The sequence below is a fragment of the Vanellus vanellus genome (genome assembly GCF_965231255.1).
Source record: "Vanellus vanellus genome assembly, chromosome: 4".
NCBI classification, from domain to species: domain Eukaryota; kingdom Metazoa; phylum Chordata; class Aves; order Charadriiformes; family Charadriidae; genus Vanellus; species Vanellus vanellus.
In genome coordinates this window covers 30,253,864-30,264,777 of record NC_138909.1, presented here as the reverse complement: position 1 = coordinate 30,264,777, position 10,914 = coordinate 30,253,864, and the positions used below count along the sequence as shown (strand labels likewise).

Below are 10,914 nucleotides of genomic sequence, written 5' to 3'. Positions count from 1 at the left end.
ATTTATAGGAGATTGGACGAGCAGGACCTTGTTGGAGGACCAGGCTAAGATGAGCACTCCACGTGTGACCCTCTGATTTGGGAATTGTTTCTGTACTTGGGGAGGTGTGAGCCCTAGGTTTATGTGTTCGGGGGACTGCCTGGAGCGGTTTGTGTTGGCACTTGCAACCACGTGTCCCATCCCTGTTTCATAGGGTGAGGGCCAAGTCAGCAGCAGCACTTGATGTTTGCAGGCCAAACCCCAAGGTCTCCAGTCCCCTGGGCCCATCTCCAGCTTCACCAATGTGGACCGGCAGCCCTACCATGCCCCAGCAAGCTGTCTGAGTTCTTGCCTGAGGCATGGTGTCCCTGTGGTGTGATAGTGGCTCTGGCTGTGTGGAAGTGGTGCTGGGCAGCCTGTTCCCCAGCCCTGCTGATCAAACCCAACCTCTAGGAGATGATGGCCAGGTGCTGCTGTGCTCCTGTGATGGAGCTGAGAAGCAGCAGCAGTGGAGGGGGAAAAGGCACTTGCTCGCTGCTGAGACAAGGGGTGTGATGGAAAGGACTGTGGTAGGAGGAAGAGCTCCTCCTGCACTGTGGGACTTCTGTTGATTGAGAGCGCTGCATGGGATGAGTTTGGCCGAAACTCTTTATTGATAAAAGCATTTCTTGGAAGAGGTGTTCTTTTGGATCTCAGCCAGGCGTGCCAGCTCTGTCAGTGGCACCAGCATCATCAAATTCTTCATTCTCATCTCCTTGCACCCCACAAAGGGAGGTGCTGGTCAAGAAGGGCCTGCGCCAGGAGAGTGTCTGCTGCGCTGGTTCCTCCGCTCAGCCTCCCCTGGCTGTGTCCTTCAAAAGAGCAGGACGCTGCGAATACTGAAAAGTGGAAGGGAAGGGAGGAGTTAGAGGTGCTGCGGCTGAGGTGTTCAGCAGAAGGCAGTGAGGCAGGCAGGTGTGCCTGAGGACCGGACACCTTCTTTCTCATCCAGCCTCTTGCTAAGCCAGCTGCAGGAGCCATGCAGCAACGGGGCAGCCTTCAAAACCCTGCTGAAGGGAACACCTCAGGAGCTAAGGCACCTTGTCCTTCCCCAAAGCTCTTGTGCTGCGCTGTAAGACATGTTGTTCCTTCCTTTGGCTTTTATGCTGTTGTTGCCAAGGATGCCCCTTACTCCTTGCTCTCCTGTGCCTGTCCTGTGCTCTCAAACAGTGCCCTGAGATGTGGTATCTGAGGGTTTGTGCTGGCTGCAGTGCAGCACCGAGGCCACCGGATCTCTGCTGAGCTGAACCATGAGCAGGAGGGTTCCCTGTGCTGAGCGTAGGCTCTTCCCTCCGGGTTATGGCAGATCCTCCCAACATATGTCCCCGGTCCCTGTTTTCTCCAAAGGCTTGGATGCTTTTTGAGAAGGCAGTGTTGCATGCTCTGCCAGCCAGCGTGTTTGGAGTGTTTGAATTTTAGGTGGAGGTGGCGTATGCTGTACCTCGCTCCTGCTAGTCAGGGTCTCACCTTTTTCCTGCACGTAACAACTCAAATCCCTCGTTCACTTTGGCAATGGGCAGCGTGTGCGTGATCAGCACGTCTGAGTTGAATTTCTTCTCCAAATAGCTGGAAACTAATTTGGGGATACAATCTCTCGTCTTCCAACCTAGAAACGGGAGAAAGTACCTGTAGTGAATAGTCAGAGAAATGCAGTTTTGGTAAGGTGAAGCTTGCTGGTGCCAACAGTGTAGCAGCTCTCTTCTCTCTGTCTCCTAGAGCCAACCCTACCAGGCTGTGCTGAGCTGTAAAACATGCTTGAGGCTGTGTCCTTGTAGAGTGTGGTACCTACTTCTTGGAATGCATCAAAATTGCAGAGAGGAGGCTAAAATTGTGAGAGGGTGCCTCTTTGAGGCAGGATTATAGCTGGAGGGAGTGAGAAGTTCCTTGAGTTGCACCAGCCCCTCCTCTGACATAAGGCAGAAGCACTTACATTGCAGTGAAATGGAAGCTGAGATCAGTTGCTGGGGGTTAAGATGAGTGTGTGTGAGAGTGGCCACCCCTGAAGGGCCAGTTAGTGGGTATGTGTGTGTGTGTCCTGGTTTGAACAACACAGGATTAATTTCTCTTTCAGTCATTTTACTTTTCAGTAAGTTCTCTTCTAATGCTAGGGAAAACTGCATATTCAGAATACTTTAGTGTCTGACGTTGTTGAAAATATGTACTTTATAACAAGCTATGGTATGTGGGTTTCAAGGACTCAGTATTTTTGAGCTGGCCAGGTGCAGGGGTGAGGAGGAGCGAGACCCGGGCACTTGACCCTAGCTGGCCAACAGAATTGTTTCATACCATGAACTCACATTCAATTTAAATTAGAAAGTTTGCTGAGGAGTTTCTTGTCTTCTGTGTTGGCTGTGATCCTGAGAACTTGTTGCCCTGGCACCAGACCCCTGAGGCCTTCCCTTCCTCCCGAAGCCGTAGCGCTCACAGTGTCTGACATTTGCTGTCCACTGCTGGGAGCGCACAGCTTCCTACTGATGGAATTGGCTGAGTATAATCCCTGTATATTTTATATTGGTATCAGGATCAATATTGGTTCTTTAGTATTATTAATGTTAATTATTTTGTCTTATCCTATTAAATCTGTTTACATTTCAACCCTTGGGTTTCCTTGTGTTTTCCCCATTCCCATTCCTGGAGGGGAGGGGTCATCGGGTGATAAAGTAATTGTCTAAATGACAATAAATTGTTGTGAGCTCTTCAAACCATAACAGTGTGTCACAGCAGGGCGGGGGAAGGTGGGGCGGTGTGAGAAAAAGCAAGAGGGTGGGAGGGGGAGAAGAGTCTTGTAATGGAAGGAGAGAGCAAGGTGCAACAAGAAGGTATTGGAAAGCCAACTGTATCCTGGGCTGCATAAACAGAAGAGTGGCCAGCAGCTCGAGGGAGGTGATTCTCCCCTTCTACTCCACTCTTGTGAGACACCACTTTTGGAGTATTGTGTCCAGCTCTGCGGCCCCCAGTACAAGAAAGACATGAACCTCTTAAAGTGGATGCAGAGGACGGCCACGAAAATGGCCAAGGGGACAACACGTCTCCAATGAAGAAAGGATGAGAGTTGGGAATGTTCAGCCTGGAGAAGAGAAGTCTCCAGGGAGACCTTATTGCAGCCTTTTGATGCTTAAAACGGGCTTACAAGAAAGATGGAGAGAGACTTTTTAGAAAGGCCTGTAGCGACAGGACAAGGGGCAATGCTTTGGACACTTTGGACTGGACACCAGAAGTAAATTTTTTATGATGAGGGTAGTGAGACAAAGGAGCGGATTGCCCAGAGAAACTGTGGATGTGCCATCATTGGACGTGTTCAAGGTCAGGTTGGACGAGGCTTTGAGCAAGCTGTTCCAGTGAAAGATGTCCCTGCACAGAGCAGAAGGGTTTGACTAGATGATCTTCAAAGGTCCCTTGCAACCCAGACCATTCTGTGGTTCTATGATTTGGAAACTACCGTGTAAGGAAAAGGCTGAAATGCCTAAAATATTTTCTTGAGTTTCATACCTCCGAGCAGAGTGCCCTTCCATGTACGCCCAGACAGCAGAAGCATAGGATCAAGGGAAATCATGGAACCAGAAGCTGGTACCCCAACCATCACGCAGACGCCAGTGTTCATGTTGCAGGAGGCCAGGGCAGCAGTCTGACAGGAAGGCAGGGGAATTAGAGAACATGCTGATGTGTTTGTCCAAAAAGCGTTCTTTCTGTGCAGTCATTTGCCTCTCCCCGTTAATCTGAAAACACATACTCCCTGGTGCAGCCAAGATGGAGAGCTCAGTGCCTGTTTGAAGACTTGTACGTCATTTTCTCCCAAAGCCAGTAGACTGCCTTTCTGGGCAAAGAAGTGTCCAGCGGTGCAGGCAGCAGTCAAGGAACTACACTGGGGTGAATTTTGCCCTGACGGGAGCCTGTGAATGAGCTGGAAGGGAGGACACGTTCTGAAATGCCACCTACCATGGTATCGGCATGCCCGATGACCTCAAAGGAGTAGTCCACACCATGGCCGGTCATCTCAGTGAGGACCTCCTGGATGGGCTTCTTGAAGTCATGAGGACTGATGCAGTCGGTGGCTCCCAGCTCCTTGGCCTTGGCAAACTTGTCCTTGTTGATATCAACGGCAATGATGCGGGAAGCTCCAGCCGCCTTGCAGCCCATGACAACAGAGAGGCCAACTCCTCCGATGCCAAAGACGGCACAGGTGGAACCTGGTTTTACCTGCACAATGTGGAGCCCTGTGAGTGTCCAGCAGGAAGAGGAGGATTCTGTTGCACAGGGTTGGTGAGGCTGTGAGGGCGGCTGTGGGATGCTTGTGCTCTCCACGCCTGAATACCAACCTTGGCGGTGTTGATGGCAGCCCCATAGCCTGTGGGAAACCCGCAGCCAAGCAAGCAGACTTTGTCCAGGGGTGCAGCAGCATCTATCTTGGCAACGGCAAACTCCGGGATCACGGTGTATTCTGCAAAGGTGCTGACCCACAGGAAGTGGTGGATCTGCTTCCCTTTGCAAGTGAAGCGGCTGGTCTTGTCAGGCAGCAGGTTTTGTGGTTCAGAGACACTGTTGGGAGGCGCATGCATTTGTTGTTCATCAAGTAAAGGACCTGTGGGGTTGTCAGACTTGTTGACAGACAGCCAACCCCATTTAGGAGTAGGGGAAGGAGAAGCAAACTCACTGGCACTTCAGGCAGTAGTTGGATTCAGGATTCAGGCAGAAGCTGCATTCTCCGCACTGTGGAAGGCAAAGGGGGATGACTTTGTCACCTGGAATAAGACACATCCCATGTTAGGTGGTGCCTCTCTCTGGGCAAACCCTGAAGGTGCTGCCTGTTGGAGAGCTGAACGTTGAGTGTGTGTTTTTGTGTGTGTCTGTTACCTGGTTTCACAGAGGTTACTCCTTCTCCAACGCTTTCCACAATCCCAGCTCCTTCGTGGCCTGGAATAACTGGGAAATCTGCATTGGGAAAGCAACCTTCCAAAAGGTGTTCATCTGTGTGACAGATGCCTGTGGCCACAATCTGTTTGGAGGGGAAAGAGCAGATGAGCTTTAGAAATCATTTGGCCTCAGTTTGTGGAAATAATTTTCACACGGGTGTTATAATTCCCACTGTAATTGGTGCTGCCACCCCATGCTAGTGCACTGTGCCCAGGCTGGGTTTTCTCCTCCTGTTCACACTGAATGTTCCATGTGGCTTTCCTCTGCACTGTGCTGGGGATTAGTTTGTGGAGTGTGTCTGGCTTTCAAAGTTCTGGGAATGGAGAATCCCAGGTCATCATGTTGGAAACAGCCTGGCATAACTTAGTAGGGAGAGCAAAGTTGTACTGTGCGCAGGTGTGCCACAGAGTTTGTTAATCCAGTGAAGATTGTCCTTTTCCGATGGACTGAACAGGGTCACTACTAAGAGTCATGGGAGGTGTTTGGGATGTGTAGTTCAAGGGCATTACATGAGATGTGTAGTTCAAGGGCATTACATGAGAGACCATTACATGGTCTCTCAACTGAGAGACCATTTTTTTCTGACAGAAATCCAAAATTTTGAGTGTTAAATATGATCTTATTTTCTTGCTGTCCAGGATCTAGTGTCAGTGCTGAAGGATGAGGTTCTTTAGAACATACCACTGCCTTAACTTTGATGGCGCAGTGAAATCTGCGGCTATGCTATGTGTAAGATCAAGAGGCGTCATAAGCTGTGAACGTTTATCTGGAGGCCTTTCTTCATATGGTCAGCTGGCGAGAGAAAGAGGACAAAAAATACCTTCACTGGTCCTGAGATATTGTTACCAATAGGCATTTTCTGCTGTGGAGCAGACGTTTATCTATTTGCATGTTCTAAAGCAGTTTGAACTTAATGAGAGTATTAGTCTTCTCCCTAAAAAACCTACAGTCCCAAAGGTGGACAGCATGAGTGCTTTGCAGTTGTCATTGAAGCTGAAGGGGAAAATGGATCTCCCCAGTTTGGGTTCAGTTAGCTGGGGGCTGCTGCATTTTACCATCCAGTGCTCCTGAGTGTCTGAGTTATGCCACACGGGAGCCTGCTCAGGAGGGGATCGGGAACTGGACTGCTTGGGACGTTTTTCTTCACTATTCGGTGGTTGTCAGGTAGCATCAACTGTGAACAATTTAAAATGAATTTTTTGTTTTGTTTTGTTTTGTTTTAATCACATAACACTTCCTCAGCTCCGTCCCCTGCCTCCCCAATCACTTCCAAGAAAGGCATGGAAAACAGTATTGTGAGGGCGCAGTCACAGCAGGGCTGCTGCCCATGGCAGGAAGAGGCAGGATCCAAGGGCCACCACATGGCAGGCAGCGCCCTCAGGGATCAGGACTCTGTCCCACAGCACCTTAACACAGGGGGCAGAGCTGAGTACTGGTAACAGGGTTCGTTGACAGCCCCAGGCCAGGCCAGGCCAGTGATAAACCAGGAGCAGAGCCCATGCAGGAGGTCCAGGCAGAGTGATGGGAGACAGAGCTGGAGGTGAGATTGGAGACAAGACCACAGTGTGAATCGCAGGGATCTGTCCAGCAGATATGGCTGGAGAAAGGCATTCCTACACCACATCTTAGGCAAGGATTAATCTGGAAGTGAGCCACTGGCAGACAGTGCATGAGTGGGGGTTACAGCTAAGGCTGCTCTGGACAATTAAAGACTATTAGTGGACACAGATCCCTGACAGGTATATTGATATAGCCCTAAGAAAAGCAAATCCCACAAGGCAGAATAAAATAGTGAAACGTGGTTTTACCTTGACACGGACTTCACGTGCCTTTGGAGGTGCTACCTCCACCTCCTCAACAGAGAGTGGCTTGCCCACGGCCCAGGCAACAGCAGCTCTGCATCTGATAACCTGGAATCAACAGAAGGGATTACGCTGTGTGGGAATCTTTGCCTTTGCAACATGATTGGGGACTGTTGTCTTACAGTCATTTAAAACACGGCTGCAGAAACTCGGTAGTGCTCAGCTGCATGCAAAACCAAGTGATATGCAGTAAACACTGGCCTATTTCAGTCAGAACGCCATTTGTGCTTCGTCACGCAAAGAGTATGAGATCTATCCCTAGGAAATTATTGGGCTTTTAATGGCTTTTGTGGATTTTTCCTAATGTTGTAATATGTTAATGGACAAATTGTGCTCTGATGGGGAGTGTGGGCACTACATATTCAAATGCCTCTAAGAGCTTTGCTGTTGGTCTTGCAAGACACTGTGCTGAAAGTTCCTAGGAGGGGTTAAGGAACGGTCCCCATCCGGCTGGCAATGGGATAATTTTTTCTCTTGCCAAAGGGATGATCTGTGGGGGGGATCTCCCAAACCCCGAGCCAACCACCCCAGAGCTTGTTTGATGTCAGCAAAATTCAGCTTGCCGCTTGAGAGGGGTTTTGCCAGGGAAAAGATTGAATGCAGGAGATGAGTGGCTGCAAGGCTGCATCTCTCTCTAAAGAGCTGTTTCCCTGCCAAAGCGGGAGCAAAGAGTGGGGCAGAGCAGGAGGGTGTTTTCAGAGCGGTACAATTCAGTGTTTTCATTCCTGAGCTGCTGGGCAGAACAGGAGAGGAATGCGCTACCTGACACAGGTACCCACATACGCAGCTGTCTGAGAGCAGAAGCTCATGTAATTCAAAGGGGTTTGGGTGAGCTGGGGGAGTAAGGTTAGAGGGAAGAGGGCACGCAGCAGGCTGAGCCATTGGGAGAATATTTCCCCAAGAGCCGGGCACCTTGGAAAGGAGGATGGGAACTGAATTGTCCTTACTTTTCCAGAAGTGGCCATGTGGTCTTAGCAGAGTCGTGTCTGTCGCTGCAGCAGGCCGGAGGGAAGCTGTCGCCCGTCTGGCCGAAGCCCTGTGTTGCGAAATGTCACAGCCGTGGAGCCGGAGCTCCTGGGCAGCAGCCACAGCAGCTGAAGGGAGGGAGTCCTGGCACGGGACCGTTGCCGGAGAGCGGGGAGAGGTGATTAATCTGTGTCTGATGCCGGACTCTGAGGAGCTCAGCGATTGTTGAGCAGAGGAGCTGGATCACAGCAGGGAGTTGCCAATGGGCGGCAGTCACGCTCAGTGGGGAGTGGGAAGAAGTCCTTCGGGGAGGCTTTTATTGGTGGCTCTGCCTTCAGGCCATGCCCTGCCCTCCCTGCCTGAAAAGCACAGACAGCTCATCGAGATTTTCTCCTCTGGTTGGTTCTGGTAGGTGTGGAGGGAGGAGGAGATTCGTGGCAGTGCTTGGGCTTCCTCAGGGTCCCCTTGTTGCCAGGGGGTAGCATTTGACCTGGCAGCGGTTCACGCGAAATGTGATTTGCAAAAGGATTAAAATATTTTAAAAATGGAAAAAAAAGACAGTGAATATATGGTGTGGTAGACAAACAGGCATGCCCCGTTGCAGTGAAGCTCCACTGTCTGTGGAGCAGCTATTTTCACCTGGGTAGTAAGGGGGAATGTGTCAGGAAGGGTTTTTTTCCAAGGACACATTTGTTTCACTCGTGTGCAACCAGGTTTGGAAGGTTTCACTCCCTTGGACTCTCCTGGCTCCCACAGAGCTGTTTCTGCTGTGACATCGGGCAAGGTGATTTATAGGAGATTGGACGAGCAGGACCTTGTTGGAGGACCAGGCTAAGATGAGCACTCCACGTGTGACCCTCTGATTTGGGAATTGTTTCTGTACTTGGGGAGGTGTGAGCCCTAGGTTTATGTGTTCGGGGGACTGCCTGGAGCGGTTTGTGTTGGCACTTGCAACCACGTGTCCCATCCCTGTTTCATAGGGTGAGGGCCAAGTCAGCAGCAGCACTTGATGTTTGCAGGCCAAACCCCAAGGTCTCCAGTCCCCTGGGCCCATCTCCAGCTTCACCAATGTGGACCGGCAGCCCTACCATGCCCCAGCAAGCTGTCTGAGTTCTTGCCTGAGGCATGGTGTCCCTGTGGTGTGATAGTGGCTCTGGCTGTGTGGAAGTGGTGCTGGGCAGCCTGTTCCCCAGCCCTGCTGATCAAACCCAACCTCTAGGAGATGATGGCCAGGTGCTGCTGTGCTCCTGTGATGGAGCTGAGCACCTGGTACTAGAGTGGCAATGTGCTTATTTTGATCTGTATTTCAGGTGTGCAAGGGACATTTAGCAGTTTTTTCCAGGTAACTTCTATTTTTTCATACTTTTCTTTTCCCACCTTTGGTAGCTTTCATCAGACTGTGAGAGCTGGTGATGTATAACTTCCCAGGAATAAGGATTTTTAGAATGAAGTTTTTAAGGTTTTCAATACTCAGCCTGGTCTGCCTGTTGCATTAAAAAAAAAAAAAGGGTATCATATCTTGTTGTAAGGTTTATGTATCTTGGCAACAGAAAAATTTATTTGAGTTTTCCTTGACAGCCAAATTTATGACAGCCCTTGAAGAAAACATTGGTCTGTCATCTCCCAGTTATCTCTGTAGCACAGTGCTTTTTATTACTGGGATCCATGCTCTCTGTCTGATAACCTTGAAGCAATGGAGGGGATTACACTGCGTGGGAATAATCATTTGTCTGTGATGCACTGTCAAGGAGGGTGATCTTACACACTACGCAGTTCTGATTTTACATGCTTGTGTCTCCACCACTGGAGCACACACTGCTGGAGCTACATAACTTTCTTGTGCTCTTTCCTGGGGGTCTTGCTGGGTGAGTAGAATATGATGGCAGTTTAGAAACACAGTAGTCCTCAGCTGCATGCAAATCCAAGTGATGTTCAATAAACACTGGCATACTTTAAGGTCTGAGGAAACACCATTATGCTTTGTCAAAGAGTTTGTCTCTTGGGCAGTTACTGGATTTTTCATGGCTTTAGTGGATTTTTCATAGTGTCATTATGTTCTAAAGGACAGATTGTTCTCCAATGAGGAGTGTGGACCCTGCTTGTTCACAGGAAAGCTCCTAAGAAGGACAGGGAACTGCTGGAGAGGGTACAGCAAAGGGCTACAAAGAGGATTAGGGGACTGGAGCATCTTTCTTATGAGGAAAGGCTGAGGGACTTGGGTCTTTTTAGTCTGGAGAAGAGAAGACTGAGAGGGAATATTATCGATGCTTATAAATACTTAAAGGGAGGGTGCCAGGAGGATAAGAACAGTCTTTTTTTCAGTGGTGTCCAGTCATAGGACAAGAGGTAACAGGCACAAACTTAAACATAGAAGTTCCATGTAAACATGAGGAGGAACTTCTTTACTTTGAGGGGGGCAGAGCACTGGAACAGCCTGCCCAGAGAGGTGGTGGAGTCTTCAACTCTGGGGACATTCAAAACCCACCCGGATGCCATCCTGGGCAACCTGCTGTAGGTGAACCTGCTGTGGCAGGGGGGTTGGAGTAGATGATCTCCAGAGGTCCCTTCCAATCCCTGTAATTTTGTGATTCTCTGATTCTATAAATGGAGGCTCAGACAGAGCCTCTGCATGTGGACCTGAACCCACCTGGAGTACCTCAGAATCAGAGAGCCATTGGGAAGTTCTGTCAGAAATGTACTGTTCAGAGCTGCAGTCACACAAACAAATTAATCTTCAGCTGAATGTGGATGGGGATCTGCATGGAGAAATACTCTAGGACAGTATGAACTGTTTGTCATTCCCCAGTCAGAAGCCACTTCCTTCCTCCATGTGAAGACTGAACTAGATTGCTGCCTTATAAAATGTCCCTAAGAAAATTATTTCATGGGTTTATTGTTTTGGACCCCAGAAACTGTCCTAATAAAGGTACTAACAACTTACTGTTTACTATGCTTGGCAGATTACAACAGAAGTAGGCTTTGCATGATCCTGAAGAGGACAAAAGTGAGAAGTTTCATTGTACTTTATTCCCTAGCTCTACTCTTTTTTTCTTTTACTTTTAAGACTGCTGTAATATTCTCTAGCCTCCATGCAATAGGGAAAGCCTTGGAAAAATACATGTATTTGGCGTATGGAGGATACTTTACATCTCTGTAC

The 10,914-nt window shown here is 49.3% G+C and overlaps 1 protein-coding gene across 1 annotated transcript; it reads right to left on the bottom strand.

The window, feature by feature from the left end:
• Window positions 1-832: 832 nt before the first annotated feature.
• LOC309671567 (alcohol dehydrogenase 1) lies at window positions 833-7,756 on the bottom strand (the record flags this gene model as incomplete). The annotated part of the gene is made up of 9 exons (XM_082482828.1): window positions 833-857; window positions 1,486-1,624; window positions 3,508-3,643; window positions 3,955-4,215; window positions 4,335-4,554; window positions 4,670-4,757; window positions 4,870-5,011; window positions 6,738-6,839; window positions 7,739-7,756. 9 exons carry the CDS (start codon window positions 7,754-7,756, stop codon window positions 833-835), a joined length of 1,131 nt encoding a protein of 376 aa, XP_082338954.1.
• Window positions 7,757-10,914: the final 3,158 nt, after the last annotated feature.